The 20,851-nt window shown below is 49.1% G+C and overlaps 1 protein-coding gene across 1 annotated transcript; it reads left to right on the top strand.

Annotated features, from left to right (window-relative positions):
• Window positions 1-7,018: 7,018 nt before the first annotated feature.
• On the top strand, window positions 7,019-19,961 carry MRTO4 (MRT4 homolog, ribosome maturation factor). Its single transcript, XM_085844960.1, has 8 exons — window positions 7,019-7,300; window positions 10,746-10,804; window positions 11,612-11,715; window positions 13,401-13,482; window positions 18,644-18,711; window positions 18,938-19,089; window positions 19,188-19,264; window positions 19,424-19,961. The coding sequence occupies exons 1-8, from the start codon at window positions 7,273-7,275 to the stop codon at window positions 19,601-19,603; spliced, it is 750 nt and encodes a 249-aa protein (XP_085701086.1). The 5' UTR covers window positions 7,019-7,272; the 3' UTR covers window positions 19,604-19,961.
• The last annotated feature ends 890 nt before the right edge of the window (window positions 19,962-20,851 follow it).

The raw sequence follows: 20,851 nt of genomic DNA on the forward strand, positions 1-20,851 counted from the left end.
TTTTGGCCAAACTCTGTCCTGCTCCATCAGGGCTGTGGTCTGTTTCGTTTGGATTCAGGTCAAGTACAATAACCTTGCACCATGTTGTGTGAAGCTCATTTCCTTTGATAATGAAAAGAGAATAATGTTGGCTCGCTGCACATACACAACACCCTTTGCCAATTGGACATCGGCACTACAGCGGTCCAATCCAAACAGTGCCCACTCTCGCTCTCCCGCCCTCACCATCCTGGGCCTTCTCTTCCACTTCCGCTGGCAAATTAATTTCTTGCCATCGAATGTATAGGCAGGCTCATTAAAGTCTCTGGACTTTTTCTTTGTTTTTAAACAAAACCTTTTTATTTTCCACCAAAGTTTGAATACATATAAAAGCTGGTTCGTTATGTACATCCATATATGTATGGTTCCTATAGAAAATCTATACTCCCTTTTCAAAATATTCACCTTTTGTTGCCTTGTAGGCTGGAATTAAATTTCATTAAATCAGACTTTTCCCACCTTTATTTACACATCGTAACCTACAACTTCCAAGTGAAAAACAAATTATACAAATTTCAGAAAATTAATTAAAAGTACAGAGCTAGAATATCTTGGTTGGATAATTGTCCATCTCCCCCTCCCCAAGTATTAATACTTTTGTGGAAGCACCTTTTACAGTAATTACAACTGTGAGTCTGTTGGGATCGGTCTCCACCAACTTTGCACACCTTGATTGGACAATATTTACCCATTCTTCTGTACAAACCTGTTCAAGCTCAGTCGCGTTGTGTGGGGAGCGTTGATGAACAGCAATCTTCAAGTCATGTCACAGATTTTCGATTGGATTTAGGTCAGGGCCCTGACTGGGCCACTCAAGGACATTTATCTTTTTGTTCCTTAAACACTCCAGTGTAGCTTTGGCTGTGTGCTTTGAATCGTCATGCTGAAAAGGTGAACTGCCGTCCCAATTTCAGCTTTCTTGCAGAGGGAAGCAGGTTTTTTTCCCCTCGGATTTTTCTGTATTTTGTTCCATCCATTTTCCCTTCTATCCAGACAAGTGCAGACATGCCCCTCCTGATGAGAAACATCCCCATAACATGATACTGCCACCACCATGCTTCACAGTGGAGATGGTGTTCTTTGGGTGATGTGCTGTGTTGAGTTTGTATCAAACGTAAAGTTTTGCATTTCGGCCAAAAAGTTCCATTGTGGTTTTGTCGGACCACAAAACGTTTTGCCACATGGCTTCAGAATCTCCGGAGTGTTTTTCGCATTCCTCAAACTGGACTCAAGGTGGGCTTTTTTGAATGTCTTGCACAAAGTGACCAGCCCTTTCCATGAAGGCCTAAAGCTCTTTCAAAGTTGCCATTGGTCTCTTAGTGGCCTCTCTGATTAGTCGGTCTCCTTGCTTGGTTATCCAGTTTTGAGGGACTGTCTCATCTAGGTCGGGTCTTGGTGGTGCCATACCCCTTCCACTTCTTGATGATCGTCTTGACTGTGCTCCAAGGGATATTGAAGGCCTTTGAAATATTTTTATACCCATCCCCTGATCTTTGCCTTTCCACAACTTTATCTTGAATGTCTTTTGAAAGCTCCTTGGTGTTCATGGTTGAGTCTTTGCTGTGAAATTCACTACCAAACAGAGGAAACCTTCATGAACAGATGATTTTATTCTGAAATAATCAGAATCACTACAATTTAACACAGGTGCAGGTCAATTAACTTTATGTGTGATTTTGAAGGTGATTGGTTACAGATTACCTAATTTACTGTTGCTATTATAGGTGGGGGGTGGACACTTCTCCAACCAAGATATTCTAGTTTTGTATTTTTAATTAATTTTCTGAAATTTGTCGAATTTGTTTTTCATTTGGAAGTTGTGGGTTACGATGTGTAACTGAAGGTGGAAAAAGTTTGATCAAATGAAATTTCCAGGCGAGAAGACAAAAAAAAAAGACAAAACGGTGAAAATTTTGAAAGGGGATGTAGATTTTCTCTCCACCCAGTACATGTGTATGTATGCGAGTGATAATGTGTACGGCATGTGCATCTTGAAAGCCCAACAACAATAGGTGGTTCGGTAATGACTCCGCTTAGTGGATGAAACATCCTTGATGGGAAAGTCACAGGTCAGGGATGTTTGGTGCAAGCTCTGCAGGTGTGGACATGGGAGGTAACACAGGCACTCTCTCGAGTTGAACAGGAAGTGAAACAAATGCAGGTGGTTATGATGCAACTTCAGCTAATCAGTTTGCTTTTGCTAAAATCTACAATCAGTTTGAGAAACATCTGACTTCCAATACTCTCAATAATCACCCTCGACCACCACCTTCTCACCAAGACTGGCATTGAGAGCGAACACAGGATCATTTCCATTAATTTCATGATTCACAGATGTAATGTCGTGATAATGCTTCTGCAGGAATCTCTTCGCTTCGTCGTTGACAACGGCGTCAGTACCCAAGTGGTAACCTCGTCTTTAACTCGTGGCCCATCAACATTGACACAGGAGAACGACCAGTAGCATGACGCGACCGCGTGCGATAACTTCATAGGACTCGGGTCAAGAGAGTTTGTGTCGTCCCTTAAGTAACACGCTTGAATCCATTCTTTACAGTTTGAACGGCCCTCTCGGCCTGGCCATTGCTGGCAGGCTTGGGCCGAGCAGAGGTATAATGCTTGACACTGTTTTCCTTGCAAAAGCTCAATAACTTTCTTGTCCATGATGATGTCATCGCTGTCTTCATTATGACGTCATAATTCGACAAGTACAATGCTTGATTTGATAAGTAACAAAAAAAATTTTTCTTTGCACATGTTGGTCCAATTGATAGGAAATTTTGACCATCAGTGCGCCGCCTCTTGGGGGAATTTATAATGATAATTATGTCATCGGTCACCTGGTGCAGGTGTCATCTTGGAAAAACTTTGCCCCTCGTTACCTCTGAAACCGCTCCCTGGAACAAATTGAAACATGGCTCATTGTCAAGTACGTCCCATGCTGAATAAGATATGTTAATGATGATGTCATCGGTGCCTTCATTTTATAGGGCTCCAGGTGTGAAGGAAGGAGGAGTACATGAAGAATTCAAAAGGGCATGTGGTAAGGGAAGAGTGTTGATTATGGGGGATTTAAACTTGCCAGGGATAGAAAGGGTCCAGGGAAATCGAAGAGTGGATGAGGATTTCCTAATCTTAGTCCAAGATTGTTTTTTTTTTAACCCAGTTTGTAGATAAGCCCACGAGGGAGAGGGCAGTGTTCGACCTCCTTTTAAGTAACGATCCCAATATGGTGGAGGAGGTGGAGCATTTAGGATCACGTGACCATAACATTGTGTGTGTGCAAGGATTCTGTTGAGGGTTAGAGTTCAGGATAGTAGGGTAAGGCTATTAGATTTCAGGAAGGCAAACCTTGAGGGTATGAGGAGACAGTTGGGTGATGGAGATTGGGAGACTCCAACAACAGGACAATCAGCATCAGAGAAATGGGAAACCTTCAAGGACCAAATGTGTAGAGTAAGTACATTCCAATGAGGTGTGAAACTAGAAGTGGAAAGAGGTCAGGGTGGTTGAGTAGTGAGATAAGGAACGTTATTAAGGAGAAGCAGAAGGTATTTATTAGGTTTAAAATAACAGAACTGGAGTTAGATTGATATCAATATCGGAGTAAACAGAGGCAAGTGAAGAAAATAACTCGGCAAGCCAAAAGAGTCTGAGAAGGACATGGCTAAGAATATTAAACATCATAGCAAGGCTTTCTTTAAGTATATCAGGGTAAAAGAACAGATAAGGACCAGTGTGGGCCCATTGAGGAAGAGCACCGGGAGAGTGGTTAGTGATGGAAGGAAGATAGCAGGCTTATTAAACAGGTATTTTACTTCAACCTTTACACAAGAACAGTCTGGAGAATTGCCAATAGCTGAGAGTATCTATCGAGGAGGTGAGGAAGGGCTTTTACAAAGGATCCAGGTTGGAGTGGAGGAAGTAAAGGAACAGCTCGGTGATCTAAGAGTAGATAAGGCTCCGGGTCCAGATAACATGCACCTGAGAGTATTGATGGAGGTGTCTGAGCAGGTAAGCGAGATGTGAACGGATATTTTCAATAGTTCCCTGGAGTCAGGACAGGTACCGGAGGATTGGAGAGTAGTGAATGTAACAACGTTATTTAATAAAGGATCCAGAGAAGAATTGGGAAACCATAGACCTGTTAGTTTGATTTCAGTTGTGGGGAAGGTGTTGGAGATATTAATTAGGGACTAGATGAGGAACCATTTAAACAAATACAAACTAATTAAAGGGAGTCAGCATGGGTTCACCAAAGGTAGTTCCTGTTTAACAAATCTTTTAGAGTTCTATGAATCAGTGTCTGATTGGGTGGATGGGGGAAAGGCAGGGGACATAGTATATCTAGACTTTAAGAAGGTATTTGATAAGGTACCACATCGGAGGTTGTTAGCTCGAGTGAGGGCTTGTGGAGTGGCTGGTTCAGGTAGTTAATTGGATTGTAAACTGGCTTAGTGGTAGGAAGCAAAGAGTGGCTGTGAGTGGGAGGATGTCTCGCTGGGAGGATGTAAGTAGCGGGGTACCTCAGGGATCAGTACTCAGACCATTACTATTCATTATTTACATCAATTATTTGGATAATGGGGGTAAAGAGAAAGCTTTCCAAATTTGCAAATGACACAAAGCTTGGAAGTAAGGTGGATAGTGGAGGGTGGTGGTGATCAGATTCAGGAAAGTATTGACACTTGTATGGATTGGGCGAAAGATTGGCAGATGTAATTTAACCTGAGCAAGTGTAAGGTGTTGGGGATGGGAAAGAACAATGAAAATAGAGACTACATGATGTAAGGACTAATTTTGGAGCGTGTCACACAGGAGAAAGATCTGGGGGTGGTAATAGATACGGGAGGGAAGCAGGCAGCACAGTGCCAGGAAGCTACAGGGAAAGCAAATCGGGTTTTAGGTTGTATTAGACGACCCGTGAACCCGTTGTGACAGTGGTTGATGAAAAAATCATATCAAGAAAACAAAACAAAACAGATAGCTCCAGCGAACTGTACCGTTCAGGTTGTTTGCATTGATCAAATCCTCCCGAAGAGTACTTGACTGAATCGGGAATTGATTTTTAATAATTTTTTCGTTGCCCGATTTGAACGAAACTTGATACTGCACACCGCAGGCAAATGGTGAGTAAGGTGGCCAAAATTTTTTTGTGCTATCGTGTACCGTTTAGGCTGTATTTTGAGAACATACACACATACATACATACATACAAGATGAAAGTTTTAGTAATATATAGATAAGGAGGGGGAACTTTTATAACTCAAGAGGTGGTGTTAACATTGAACAGGAATTTAGTGAGGGCCACATGTAGAATATTGTGTGCAGTTTTGGTCACCACAGTTCCGGAGTGACATAGATGCCACAGAGAAGGTTCAGCGCAGGGCTACGAGATTGATTCCGGGCTGAGCTCGACTCAGCTATGAGGAGCGGCCGAAGCAGACAGGGCTTTATACACTAGGAAGGAGGCGGTTATGAGGAGATATGATAGAGATGTTTAAGATAATGAAAGGTAGAAGATAAAATAAGTACAGATTAATTATTCAACAGAGTAGACAGTGATAGGACCAGGGGACATAGCCTGAGAGTAAATAAGAGGAGAGTTAAGACGGTAGTGAGGTAGGGAACTTTCACTCAGAGAGTAGTTAATGTATGGAATGGTCTCCCTGGAAAGGTAGTGGCAGCAGAAACAGGAGATAAGTTTAAATTAGAATTTGATGGGTACCTGGAAGTTATGGAGATAGAGGGGTATGGGGATGTTGGCAGGATTTTTGATGTTGACAGTCGTCGTTTGATGGATGATTGTGTATTGATGAGTATTGATGGATGATTGTGTGCACGTGTACCGAGTGCTTTAGATGGGGGTGGTGTGGTTGATGTTTTGTGTTTTTAACCAAGCCAATGCCCCCTTCCCCTGAGGATATAAAAACAAATACAAAAACACTTTTTAAAAAACAAGCTGTTCAGATTTCCTTGCAGGTGCGACGTCTCCTATGGGAATTTATCATGATGAAGATAATGCCATCGGTCACGTGGTCTGGCAGCCATGTTGTACGAAAGAAAAGAAAGCAAGAGTTTGCTTGCACCAAGTCCTGCAGACTGCGCAGGGGGTGTATTCTCTGAACACCATCTCGTTCATTATTTTCTCCATATTCTCATGATAAAGGGGCTTTTTGTTGAAAATTTGATGACAAATGCTCAATTCGTTATTTAAAAAAAATGTCACAGACAGACGGACACACGGACACACACCTGCTCACGAAGGTGGATACTTTGTGACCTGGGAGGGCTGCATTCCCCCTTCTGAAACCTTCTGTGGAGATAACAACAACCAACACCACACACACACACACACACGACGACAACAACATGCCGTCTGCCATTGCGCCTCAGGGACGGGTAATAACATTTTTCCTTCAGATGAGGTGTGTTATTGTTTTGGAATTATCTATCTATAATTCCAGCAATCTGTGTCTGTCTGTGTGTGTGTGTGTGTGTGTGTGTGTGTGTGTGTGTGTGTGTGTGTGTGTGTGTGTCTGTGACCACTGTTTCTCGACAACCACTGGTCCGATCTTATTGAAACATGCCAGGTATATTGTTGGGGACCTGAGTATGTGCCTTTTCAAGGTTTGATATTAATCTGACAAGTGGTTCCCAATTTATGGCCATTTATTTACCAAACAATGACAGGACACTGTGCTATGACGTCACAATGATGTTACAATTATTTGTTTTTTGGCCCGTCCGGCCACGCTCTCGTATTTAAAAGGTGTGTTCACGGAGCTCGAGTTGGCATTGACCTCCTCTTCACATGAAAGTACAATGTTGTTACTCGTGTCCACGAGTATAACATCTCGTTTGCAAAGCGGAACCTTCTGGAAAGTTCACAAAAACATCACCGATTTTTTTTAAAAAATAAATAAATGAAACCGGAAATGGTCGAATGACGTGTTTCCGCCAACGAGGAGGGAAGCGCGACCCACGTGTTTGATGACGTGTTCCCGCAACGAGGCGGGAAGCACGACCCACGTGTTTGATGACGTGTTTCCGCCAGCGAGGCGGGAAGCGCGACCCACGTGTTTGATGACGTGTTTCCGCCAACGAGGCGGGAAGCGCGACCCACGTGTTTGATGACGTGTTTCCGCCAACGAGTCGGGAAGCGCGACCCACGTGTTTGATGACGTGTTTCCGCCAACGAAGAGGGAAGCGCGACCCACGTGTTTGTTCGTGATGCCGAAGTCGCGGAGAGATAAAAAGAGTGAGTTTTACACGTTATTTGGTGAATATATGAATGAGTTGTTAGTCAACAGAATGTGGGAGTAATAATGATTAGTTAACGAAAACTGAATGTGAGATGAAGATTCACAGATCACCTCCTTGAGGGACGGTCCGCTGGTGTCCTGTACAGTGTGTACAGTGTGTACAGTACACGGACAGTAGTTGCTGCACCCTTAATGGACCCGCGTCGTCGTGTTGTTGTTGTTGATGTAAACGTTGATGAATCCCACGGGATCATCAAACGGATACCTTGTTTGGGTGGTGACCCGTGGTGTAGGTTTGTGACCCGTGGTGTTGGTTGGTGACCCGTGGTGTCGGATGGTGACCCGTGGTGTCGGATGGTGACCCGTGGTGTCGGATGGTGACCCGTGGTGTCGGTTTGTGACCCGTGGTGTCGGTTGGTGACCCGTGGTGTCGGTTGGTGACCCGTGGTGTCGGTTGGTGACCCGTGGTGTCGGATGGTGACCCGTGGTGTCGGATGGTGACCCGTGGTGTCGGATGGTGACCCGTGGTGTCGGTTTGTGACCCGTGGTGTCGGTTGGTGACCCGTGGTGTCGGTTGGTGACCCGTGGTGTCGGTTGGTGACCCGTGGTGTCGGTTGGTGACCCGTGGTGTCGGATGGTGACCCGTGGTGTCGGTTGGTGACCCGTGGTGTCGGTTGGTGACCCGTGGTGTCGGTTGGTGACCCGTGGTGTCGGTTGGTGACCCGTGGTGTCGGTTGGTGACCCGTGGTGTCGGTTGGTGACCCGTGGTGTCGGATGGTGACCCGTGGTGTCGGTTGGTGACCCGTGGTGTCGGTTGGTGACCCGTGGTGTCGGTTGGTGACCCGTGGTGTCGGATGGTGACCCGTGGTGTCGGTTGGTGACCCGTGGTGTCGGTTGGTGACCCGTGGTGTCGGATGGTGACCCGTGGTGTCGGTTGGTGACCCGTGGTGTCGGTTGGTGACCCGTGGTGTCGGTTGGTGACCCGTGGTGTCGGATGGTGACCCGTGGTGTCGGTTTGTGACCCGTGGTGTCGGTTTGTGACCCGTGGTGTGGGTTTGTGACCCGTGGTGTCGGTTGGTGACCCGTGGTGTCGGTTGGTGACCCGTGGTGTCGGATGGTGACCCGTGGTGTCGGATGGTGACCCGTGGTGTCGGTTTGTGACCCGTGGTGTCGGTTTGTGACCCGTGGTGTCGGTTGGTGACCCGTGGTGTCGGTTGGTGACCCGTGGTGTCGGTTGGTGACCCGTGGTGTCGGATGGTGACCCGTGGTGTCGGTTTGTGACCCGTGGTGTCGGTTTGTGACCCGTGGTGTCGGTTTGTGACCCGTGGTGTCGGTTTGTGACCCGTGGTGTAGGTTTGTGACCCGTGGTGTCGGTTGGTGACCCGTGGTGTCGGTTGGTAACCCGTGGTGTCGGTTGGTGACCCGTGGTGTCGGTTGGTGACCCGTGGTGTCGGTTGGTGACCCGTGGTGTCCGTTGGTGACCCGTGGTGTCGGTTGGTGACCCGTGGTGTCGGTTGGTGACCCGTGGTGTCGGTTGGTGACCCGTGGTGTCGGTTGGTGACCCGTGGTGTCGGATGGTGACCCGTGGTGTCGGTTTGTGACCCGTGGTGTCGGTTTGTGACCCGTGGTGTCGGATGGTGACCCGTGGTGTCGGATGGTGACCCGTGGTGTCGGTTTGTGACCCGTGGTGTCGGTTGGTGACCCGTGGTGTCTGTTGGTGACCCGTGGTGTCGGTTGGTGACCCGTGGTGTCGGATGGTGACCCGTGGTGTCGGTTTGTGACCCTTGGTGTCGGTTTGTGACCCGTGGTGTCGGTTGGTGACCCGTGGTGTCGGTTTGTGACCCGTGGTGTCGGATGGTGACCCGTGGTGTCGGTTTGTGACCCGTGGTGTCGGATGGTGACCCGTGGTGTCGGTTTGTGACCCGTGGTGTCGGTTGGTGACCCGTGGTGTCGGTTGGTGACCCGTGGTGTCGGTTGGTGACCCGTGGTGTCGGTTTGTGACCCGTGGTGTCGGTTTGTGACCCGTGGTGTCGGTTGGTGACCCGTGGTGTGGGTTGGTGACCCGTGGTGTCGGATGGTGACCCGTGGTGTCGGATGGTGACCCGTGGTGTCGGTTTGTGACCCGTGGTGTCGGTTTGTGACCCGTGGTGTAGGTTTGTGACCCGTGGTGTAGGTTTGTGACCCGTGGTGTCGGTTGGTGACCCGTGGTGTCGGTTGGTGACCCGTGGTGTCGGATGGTGACCGGTGGTGTCGGATGGTGACCCGTGGTGTAGGTTTGTGACCCGTGGTGTCGGTTGGTGACCCGTGGTGTCGGTTGGTGACCCGTGGTGTCGGTTGGTGACCCGTTGTGTCGGATGGTGACCCGTGGTGTCGGTTGGTGACCCGTGGTGTCGGTTGGTGACCCGTGGTGTCGGTTGGTGACCCGTGGTGTCGGATGGTGACCCGTGGTGTCGGATGGTGACCCGTGGTGTCGGTTTGTGACCCGTGGTGTCGGTTGGTGACCCGTGGTGTCGGTTTTTGACCCGTGGTGTCGGATGGTGACCCGTGGTGTCGGTTTGTGACCCGTGGTGTCGGTTTGTGACCCGTGGTGTCGGATGGTGACCCGTGGTGTCGGTTTGTGACCCGTGGTGTCGGTTGGTGACCCGTGGTGTCGGTTGGTGACCCGTGGTGTCGGATGGTGACCCGTGGTGTAGGTTTGTGACCCGTGGTGTCGGTTTGTGACCCGTGGTGTCGGTTTGTGACCCGTGGTGTCGGTTTGTGACCCGTGGTGTCGGTTGGTGACCCGTGGTGTCCGTTTGTGACCCATGTTGTCGGTTTGTGACCCGTGGTGTCGGTTTGTGACCCGTGGTGTCCGTTTGTGACCCGTGGTGTCCGTTTGTGACCCGTGGTGTCCGTTTGTGACCCGCGGTGTAGGTTTGTGACCCGCGACGTCGGTTTGTGACCCGCAGCGTAGGTTTGTGACCCGCGGTGTAGGTTTGTGACCCGCGGTGTCCGTTTATGGCCCACGGTGTAGGTTTGTGACCCACGGTGTAGGTTTGTGACCCGTGGTGCCGGTTTATGTCCGTGGTGCCGGTTTGTGACCCATGGTGTCGGTTTGTGACCCGTGGTGCCGGTTTATGTCCGTGGTGCCGGTTTATGTCCGTGGTGCCGGTTTGTGACCCATGGTGTCTGTTTGTGACCCGTGGTGCCGGTTTATGTCCGTGGTGCCGGTTTATGTCCGTGGTGCCGGTTTATGTCCGTGGTGCCGGTTTGTGACCCATGGTGTCGGTTTGTGACCCGTGGTGCCGGTTTATGTCCGTGGTGCCGGTTTGTGACCCGTGGTGCCGGTTTATGTCCGTGGTGCCGGTTTATGACCGTGGTGCCGGTTTATGTCCGTGGTGCCGGTTTGTGACCGCTCCCATTCATGGTTTTCGTCCTTCCTCGTCTGTCTTTCTCTTCCAGTCGCTCTCACCCAGACCAAGAAGAAAGGATTGCCAGCGAAGCAGAAGCTCATCGACGAGGTTCGTTACCGATTAAAGAAACCGCTTGTTTGGAGTTGGACAAACCATGATGTCTGCAGACGCTCGTGTTGTCTGTCTGGCGAAGTTGATCAATGGCTGCTGACGACTGAAAGCTTAATGATGTTTTATGAATTAACCACTGTGGGAAGGAGGGGCCATTACGTGGTGTTCATCCACCATTGGAGCTCGACCTAATTGCTCTGATGAAAAGCAGACACCAACTGCACGTGGAAGTGGTTAATAACACTTGTTTCCCACGGCGGTTGGTTAAACTTCTCTGCTTTCATTTGTTAAAAACCTTTCGTTTACGGTTCCACTTTATCAGTGTTGTGAACGTTTTAACCCCCCCTTTATAACTCCCCCCTACTTAACCCCATTATAACTGCCCCTTTTAAAACCCCCTTATAAACACCCCTTTATAAACCTCCCTTTATAACACTCTTATAACCCACCCCCTTATAACCCCCTTTGTAACCTCCTCTTGTAACCCACCCCCTTATATCCCCCTTATAACCCCTTCTTATAACCCTCCCTATAACCCCTTATAACCCCCTTAATACCCCCCTTTATAACCCCCCCCTTTATACTCCCCCTTTATAACTCCCCCTTTAGAACCCCCCTTTAGAACCCCCCTTTGTAACCCCCCTTTGTAACCCCCTTTGTAACCCCCTTGTAACCCCCCTTTCTAAGCCCCCCTTTAAAAAACCCCTTATAACCCCCCCTTTATAACGCCCTTATAACCTCCCTTATAACACTCTTATAACCCACCCCCTTATAACCCCCCTTTTATACAATGATGTGTTTCAGCTGCGGACATGTGTGGACACCTACAAATTCCTCTTCACGTTTTCTGTTGATAATATGAGGAATAACAAGCTGAAAAGTCTGAGGACAGCCTGGCAACACAGCCGGTAATTATCCCCTCACACCGCTCGACGTGTCCCCCTCACACCGCTCGACACGTCTCCTCACGCCGCTCAACGCGTCCCCGCTCGATGCGTCCCCTCGCGCCGCTCGACGCGTCCCCTCACGCCGCTCGACGCGTCCCCTCGTGCCACTCGACGCGTCCCCGCTCGACGCGTCCCCTCGTGCCGCTCGACGCGTCCCCTCGCTCCGCTCGACGCGTCCCCTCGCGCCGCTCGACGCGTCCCCTCGCGCCGCTCGACGCGTCCCCTCGCGCCGCTCGACGCGTCCCCTCGCGCCGCTCGACGCGTCCCCTCGCGCCGCTCGACGCGTCCCCTCGCGCCGCTCGACGCGTCCCCTCGCGCCGCTCGACGCGTCCCCTCGCGCCGCTCGACGCGTCCCCTCGCGCCGCTCGACGCGTCCCCTCGCGCCGCTCGACGCGTCCCCTCGCGCCGCTCGACGCGTCCCCTCGCGCCGCTCGACGCGTCCCCTCGCGCCGCTCGACGCGTCCCCTCGCGCCGCTCGACTCGTCCCCTCGCGCCGCTCGACGCGTCCCCTCGCGCCGCTCGACGCGTCCCCTCGCGCCGCTCGAAGCCTCCCCTCGCGCCGCTCGAAGCCTCCCCTCGCGCCGCTCGACGCGTCCCCTCGCGCCGCTCGAAACCTCCCCTCGCGCCGCTCTCCCTTCGTCCACCAAAGATGCTCACCTCCCTCTCCCCGTGATGCTCCTCTCCATTCCCCGTGACGCCCCCCTCTCCCCGTGGCGCCCCCTCTCCCCATGATGCCCCCCTCTCCCCATGACGCCCCCCTCCAAGTGTCGCTCCCCCTCTACGTGACGTGACATCCCCCTCCACGTGACGCTCTCCCCTCCATGTGACGCTCCCCCCCTCCACGTGACTCTCCCCCTCCACGTGACTCTCCCCCTCCACGTGACGCTCCCCCTCCAAGTGACGCTCCCCCCTCCACGTGACGCTCCCCCCTCCACGTGACGCTCCCCCCCTCCACGTGACGCTCCACCCCCTTCCACGTGACGCTCCACCCCCTTCCACGTGACCCTCCACCCCCTTCCACGTGACGCTCCACCAACCTCCACGTGACGCTCCCTCTTCCCCATGACGTGCGCTCCCCCTCCCTTCCCCATGACGCGCGCTCCCTCCCTTCCCCATGACGCGCGCTCCCCTCCCTTCCCCATGACTTGCGCTCCCCCTCCCTTCCCCATGACTTGCGCTCCCCCTCCCTTCCCCATGATGCTCCCCCTCCCTTCCCCATGACGCGCCTCCTCTCTCCCTTCCCCATGACGATCCTCTCTCCAAATGATGCTCCCCATGCTCCAATCATTCCTCGTGTTGCTCTACCCTCTCCCTTTTGTAACTCTCCAGCCCATACATGACAACATGGACTATTAAGGTCTCACTCCCCATTAGGTTCCTTGCATCCTCTATCCCTCTGCAAAACCTCCCAACATCGTTTTACATGTTTTTCCTTCTCTGTTCGTTCTCAGATACGACCTTTATTCTACTGACATTCCGTCCACCACACATTAAATTATCTTCTGCAAAGTTTTATCTTCTAAGATTCCATTACCTTACCCAATATATTTAATTTACCTATTTTGTCCCCCCTCCCAACCCCAATGCAATCCTGCCCCCCCCCCGTCCACCCCTAACCTCCTCCCCTTCCCATTGATATCATCCAGGTTTTTCTTGGGTAAGAACAAGGTTATGATGGTGGCATTGGGTAAAGTTGCAGGAAGTGAATATCGCAAAGGGCTGCACAAGGTGAACAGCTTTATACTAAAAAAACAAGTACATGAAACTAGAACACCTAAAATACAAGTGGACAACATGTACGGAAAGTCCTCGCTATACGTCATTCATGCGTTTCTGGAAAGTGTGATGTGTAATGAAATAACGTATTGTTGCGGCCGGGGGTCAGGGTGAGAAGACCACGAGGGGTGCAAGCTATCACAGGTTCCCACCAGACTCTCCCCTCCAGACTATCACAGGTTCCCACCAAACAGGCCGTCGCACACGCATAACTCCGTGACGCGGCGGGTCGCTAACCGACTGAACGCCAATAACTCAACCATGTGACCTAGGGTCCTTCGTCTCAGGTTTAACTGGTTACCTAATTAATCACATGACCTAATTGCCAGGGAACACACCCTCGGTATGCCTTGTCTGAATCGGGTCATCTTACTGGGTCAGATGCAGTCGAGCGACGCTGCCAATGAACGTACCGGCTCGTAGAACGGATCGTTGGTAAATACAGTCCTGGCTCGGCTAGGATACTGACCATGTTGGATCAATGAAAGAAAAGACAAAAACGAGCTGGAAACATTTTTACACAATCATTTATGACAAGCAGGTGAGGAAAAATATGTGGCACAGTGAATAGATTTATTGTTGTGTGTCAGCAGGGATAGTGAGGAATTTGTGGGGTGTGAAAACGAGGCAAGCAACTTACTAAAGCCGATACAGAGCAGACCTATCCCGATATATTTCTTCTACCCTCTTAATTTAAGCAAGGACAGGCACCATGACACACACACACACACACACATACACATACACACACACACACACACACACACACACACACACACACACACACACACACACACACACACGAAGAAGAGATAATCACAAGAAAGGAGATGAGGGCTAACGGTCTCGCAATACCTTGCATGGTCGGCCAGCCACGCTACCCAGTACACTTTGGGGGATGCTCCGCTGAGCGATCCCAACTTGAGGGTCGGCACGTTGTCTCCTGCTTGATTTCTGTGCCGGGTGCAGCACCTGCACTGGTCTAGAGAATAGGCAGCCTGTCAGGCAAGAAAGGGCGGTAGGTGGAGCCAGGTAGGTGGGTGGAGAAAGCGGCAAGAAGGCGAATTCAGAGATCACAGCTTTTGAAGCAAGGCGAGCGCTCTCGAACAGCTTTGCAATCGTCTTTTATAAGGTCCATGGTGTAGGGTGGGGGCGACGACCCGAAGCGATGCGTCGTCACCCAAATCGGTCACTCCCGTTGGATCCTGATCACTGCGTGGCCCGGCTGCCACAGCCGGAAGCAGCCTCATTTTACATCTGGCGAGACATGGCTGAGCTGCGGAATTGTCCCGCTTTGGACCCCATGATGTGAATTACCTTGCACCGAACTCCCAGACCATGCTCCGGCGACTGGCCGAGGGTCGCGTCGGCTCCACATGCCCGCTCGGGCACCCCCGGCGCTCTGCGGTTGGCGCTGATCAATGTGCTTGTTCTGTCCGTATGCCATGTGGCCCGAGCTATCTGCGCCGTACAGCATGCCTCTGCTTGGTGGTGGCTGTATCGAGGCGGATGTGCGAGAGGATCTCTGCCGTCCGTGGGAGATATTGGTGGCTGCGGTAGCAAGCGAAAATCAATGGTAAGATGCCGTTGTAAACCAGCGCGCAGACCCGAACAAAGATGTGTGCCATGCGCGTCCCCTACAGTGCGATGGTAATTATCCTGGGGCTGCGCGCGGGTCCGCTATCATGGTGTTGATGCCTTTCCTGGCCTCCGCGAGACATTATTCTCGCAGTGGAGGGTTTTTCATCGAACTGCACACGTCCTGTGGAGTCTGGTGGTGGAGGTTGTCACTGTGGTTTTCACAGGCGGTCGTCTGGATGCGGTGCCTGCTTGGATTTATTTCATGAATAAGAGGAAAGAGTGGGAATGAAGATCGAGATTGAATGGAAAATGGAGAGATAATTAGACCTCGCTATAAGACCCACACAACGCACTTCGTCCCGTTGATCCATTAGACATGAGGGGTAGGTCTAACTGCACGTATACTCATGAAATAACTCTGGGGATCACTGTACGTTGGATGCCATTACATTGGAGGCATGCGGTGTCCAGAACTGCAACAGTCTGTACCGGAACGTATTTTCCCATCGGAATACATGCTTTAAGTGGGGGATGCGTTTCTGGAGAACTTTGTTCCCCTCCTTGGCAACTTTTTATAAAGATTTAAAATTAATAACAAGTGGTGCCAGGCACAACAAATCCTGCCCATTTAAGGCATAAAGTTATTTTGGGGATCAAATTTAAATTTGATACGTCCTTAACCTGAATGTTGATTATAAGGAATAGAATAAGGAATATTTTAGTCTTAGTTTGAAGTCAATTAAACCATTTTTGACGAAGTTATGACCGTAAAATGATTTTGACCTTTCAAGGCCACGTAAGGTCAAAGGTCATGGTGTCAAATGAAAGCCAATAAAGGACTTGATATATGTCTTCCATAGTAAACACGCATATTCCTAACCTTTTTATCCCGCCCCCTCCCGGAGGGAGGGAGCGGGATATTGTAATCGTCCGGTTTGTTTGTCTGTCTGTCTGTTAGCAACTTTACGGCAAAACGGCTTTAGCAAACACTATCAAATTTAATCCACAGGGGGGTAATGAACCTCGGACGACCCCATTAACTTTTGGGTCCAATTAGGTCAAAGGTCAAGGTCAGGTCACGAAAAGGTCAAAATCTTTTTCGCCCATAACTTCGTCAAAAATGGTTTAATTGACTTCAAACTAAGACTAAAATATTCCTTATTCCATTCCTTATAATCAACATTCAGGTTAAGGATGTATCAAATTTAAATTTGATCCCAAAAATAACTTTATGCCTTAAATGGGTGGGATTTGTTGTGCCTGGCACCACTTGTTTGTTTTCTAATGGAAAATATGTAGTTTTGACCGATGACCATGACCCCCAAAACTTCGGACCCTACCGATCTTCACAAATATGCATTTTTATCCCCCACCGCGTGAGGGAAGGGGGATATTGTTATCACCCGGGTCGTCCGTCCGGCTGGCTGGCTGGGCGTCAACATTTATGGCGTCAACATTTATAGCTGTGAGTGCGATAACTCATAAACTGTTCGCCATATCGATTTGAAATTTGGGTCACACGTGTACCACCTGAAAAGGAAGAACCCTATTGATTTTCGGCGTGGCCGGATCCAAGATGTTTTTTTGGGTGACTTGGGTCTGACTGTTAGGCCAACTTGGGTGTCCATCTTGAAAAAAATGTTTTTTGTAATAAATGGAAAACCGCTTATCTGATTTCAATTAGTTTTCAATGGCGGGGGATTCCCCATCTCTGATGGTATATTTTTCACGATAAGAATGGGTAGGATTATAAGTGACAAATAGGATAAGGTTCACTTTCAGCTTAGTTTGAAGTAAATCAGATCATTTTTGACGAAGTTATGAGTGAAAAATGATTTTGATCTTTTCGTGACCTTGACCTTGACCTTTGATCCAATTGGACCCAAAAGTTAATGGGGTCGTCCAAGGTTTATTTCCCACCTGTGGATTAAATTTGATAGTGTTTGCCCTAAAGTTGCTAACAGACAGACAGACAGACAGACAAACAAACAAACGGACAAACAAGCAGTCACAGACTGGTACTTACGAAATCGTTAACTTGACCTCTGACCTTGTCTAATAAAAGCTGTCTCGAGAGAAGGTAGCGACGCAAACCAGAAGTTTCTACGATGATTCTGTACCAAACCATCAAAAATCGAATGTTTGACCTCACCGTGACCTTGACCTTTGACCGATTTTGACCAAAATCTAATCAGCACGAGCCATCACCCTCCTGAATCACGTGGTGTAATTTGACATTGGTAGCTTCTTCCGTTCTCGAGTTATCGTGCCTACAAACAAACACACAAACAGATGACGGAAGTCATCAATATACTTACGAAATCTAAAGAATCTAAAGATTTCGTAAGTAACAAACCGGATGATTACAATATCCCGCTCCCTCCGGGGGGGGGGGGGGGATAATAACTTCAGCATATTAGAGTGAGATCGGTTTAAATGACGGGGTACAGGGTACTCACCATTGATGGTGGGAGAGATGGTTTGAGACGGCAGAGTTAGGTGGAGTCACAGGGAGTTCAGGGACGAAGGCGGTGGGTCGTCCACCACCTCCCCTTACTCTCTCCTGAGGTGATAGGGTTGACGCTGGTTGAGGTTGGGGTTGTACTTTTCCTTGGGGACAAAAATAAAGTATCCAATGATTGTTGTCTTGCATTTTTCTTTTCTTTTTTTCTTCCTCTGTGGAGTTCCTTGTAACACTCGGAAGCAATATTGACTTGTCTGCACACACTGTCACTGCAGTCTCTGCTTCAGTCCTCCTCACTCAGAATTTTCATGCCCTTCTCAAAATAGTGAAAGGCCTCAAGAAGTCTCTTTGTTGTAAAAACTCTCACTGGGGGAGATGCCAATGCTGGTGAGTCTTCCTCTGTCTGCTGACTCTCGAGTGCTTTCAGGTCATTGTTGCTCAGTCTCTTGCTTGATTGGCAACCATTGTTGTGTGGCCCAGCACACTCGCAGCGAGATCGTGTCTGCTGGCCGCTTCTACTGGTGTGGAACACCTTGTGCGGGTGCCTCCAGGTGGTAGTATTGTTGTGGCAACCACAGACACAGCTCATTCTTAACTACCACGAACCTGGGCGAACACCTTGCAACCAGTTTTTGCAGCGTGAGAGCACTCCCTCTCCGTATGCGGTGTGAGTTGTTGGCGATTGTCAGTGCCTTGAGCACCCAATACAGGCCGGTGCATATGTGCGCATTATAGGTTTACATATTATTATTCCCAGCGTGCTTTGCGGGAAGGTGCCGCGTTCCTCCCACCTCGGTTTACGATTTCGTAAAGTGGTTCGACACAAAACGAGCGTGTAGCGAAACGAGCGACGTATTGCACACAAAAGGTGGTAGTGTAATTGATCAACGACGCTCAACTCTAATAACGTACAGCGGGATGACGTATTGCGAGGACTCGCTGTATTTACAACACACGTTGCATTTTAAATGATTTCCTTATGTAATTGAAGTACATATTATTAACGGGAAGGGTCATTGCTGTCACCTGAGTAAAAGCTGTCCTTCCTCTTTTCCTGTGGGAAAACAGATTACTCGGAGGCTGAAGGGAGAGGTGGGACTGCTGTTCACAAACAGAACCAAGGATGAGGTTGTTCAGTGAGTGCGTTTCAGTTTCGAATCGAATACAGATAAAGTGAGAACCCTGGTCTAAGTTTGGCCTTGGAAATATTATTACAAAGTTGGAACAATTGATTTGGAGATTAAGGTGGGGTGGCGCAGCGGGAGGTGATGGGGAACATTTCTCAGAAGGAGGTACCTGGAGGTACCTGGCAGAGGTTCGTGAAAACAAGGACTCGGATCTAAAAGAGTTTTGTGTGTGAAGGTGGTTTCATGAGCACAAAGAGGTTGACTATGCAAGGGCCGGAATCCCGGCCTCATGGACGGTCGTCCTCCATGCCGGACCTATGGAGAACTTCGACCACAGCAGCGAGCCTCTTCTCCGGAAGTTGGGCCTCCCCACGAAGCTGCAAAAAGGTGCGCACATTGCCATGATCACCTTACCTTTCATCGTTGCACGTTCTTTTGATTCCGATACTTTGTTGCGGTATTCATGGATTGGTTTTGCCCGGCAGGTGTGGTGACTTTACTTAAAGACCATCAGGTTTGCGCCAAGGGTGACGCTTTGAATCCGGAACAGGCGCGGCTCTTGGTCAGTGTCTCCTTCGGCTCATGACCCTCCAATAACAAATCATTGCTGCGCCACACGTTCTCATGTACCTTCTCGTTTGTTTCCTTATCGGTCTAACAAGTCTCTCTAAACCATCCCCCCCTCTCTCCCAAATAAACCTCTTTGTGTTGTTTCCAACAGAAACTGTGCGGTATCGAGATGTCCGAGTTTTCTGTTAAACTGGATGCCTTGTGGTCGGCGTCCGACGGCAAAACACAGGTCCTGGAACCTCTCGAGCCCTCCGCAGAAACTCGAGAGTTATCGGGAACCCCAGAATCCAGCGAAGACGACGACTCGGAGGAGAATGCGAATGAGGACTAATGTTAGTACAATGGATGACGTGTTGTAATATTTGGTGCCCAAAGAAAACCTCGTTTGTAACCTCAAAAGTATCGTCTTGTAAAAATATTTCCGAAGAAGTTTTGTTGCAACGGGTTGAGACAGGAACCATCAGATGTCGATCCGTTAACATTCAAAGATGTCAGTTCTTCGTTTGAAGTTTTATTCATTCTTTCTTTGATTTGAATGTGTCAAAACGGAAAGCACAGTCTGTTTCATGTACTCTCTGCTGTTACTATAATTAACGTCGTGTTGTGATTTAACTCAAGGAATGAAGATCAGTGGGTTATCATATGGTATCGTGCTTTTGCAAGGTTAAATAAAGATGTTTTTGACCGTACTGTGTTTTGATGATGCTTATCGAGAAGAACGAACCATAAGAACGTACTGACGTAGCGGTTGTAGAATCAAGAGCTCCTTGCCCTCCGTCCAATGACTTTGCAATTGTTCTGTCGTGACGGCCACTTCTGGTTGATGAAACCCAATCGTCCAATCCGTAAACACACTCGCCTTCTATGACACCAGCCATACCCACACCCTCACGCCAATCCAATGAGACATAACAAAATCCTCTCTCTCTCCACACTCTGGTATTGTATGTATTGTGTGTTGAATTATCTTTAGTAATATCTTGCTGGCATGTGAAATCAAGGTAATGGTTCGGTTATTTGAACATTCTCTTGCATACCCTCTCTTTGGCAATGGTACGTAGACTGACTACGTCCACACTTTTTAGGTCGTACAATCCTGCTCCAAATCTGTGCGCAGATCGTGTGAACATTTTGATTTCCTCCTCCCCAACTACCTTAAAGAGTTATTTTTTGAGATTTGTCAGCTCTTTCAAGGTTCTACGTCCTCGACATTCGACCACGATCGGTTCTTGCTCATGTTCTCTTCCTTCGAAGGTTGCCATCGTATTGCCATCTCGTTTGTAAAGAGTTTCCGGAGAGTCCTTCCATCTTTGTCATCTGTGTTTCTTCTGTCAGATCTTTACCTGTTCCACTCTTAAGGGACCCCGATCTTAGACTTAACCCTTCCTGTGATCTCTCTGATATCTATATATTTTTTTTTCTCACCTTTCACAATTTGACTTGTATTTTGCCACAAGGAGTTCATGAACTGCCCCGCGGTCTACACCTGGCGGAATGTTGGCACACTGCACGCACAGCACTTCTCCATCTTGTGTTCATTAGAATGTAGTCGATCTGATTTCTGTGTTTTCCATCAGGT

This window comes from Eptatretus burgeri, chromosome 11, assembly GCF_056783735.1.
Source record: "Eptatretus burgeri isolate ZD-2024b chromosome 11, Ebu_testis_v1, whole genome shotgun sequence".
NCBI lineage: Eukaryota > Metazoa > Chordata > Myxini > Myxiniformes > Myxinidae > Eptatretus > Eptatretus burgeri.

What these genes read in the sequence shown, in the direction of transcription:
- MRTO4 (XM_085844960.1), top strand. Translation starts at nt 7,273, where the DNA reads ATGCCGAAGTCGCGGAGAGATAAAAAGA. An exon ending in GTCGCGGAGAGATAAAAAGA is followed by an intron (nt 7,301 to 10,745) that starts GTGAGTTTTACA and finishes TTTCTCTTCCAG; the next exon opens with TCGCTCTCACCCAGACCAAG. An exon ending in ACAGCCTGGCAACACAGCCG is followed by an intron (nt 11,716 to 13,400) that starts GTAATTATCCCC and finishes GATATCATCCAG; the next exon opens with GTTTTTCTTGGGTAAGAACA.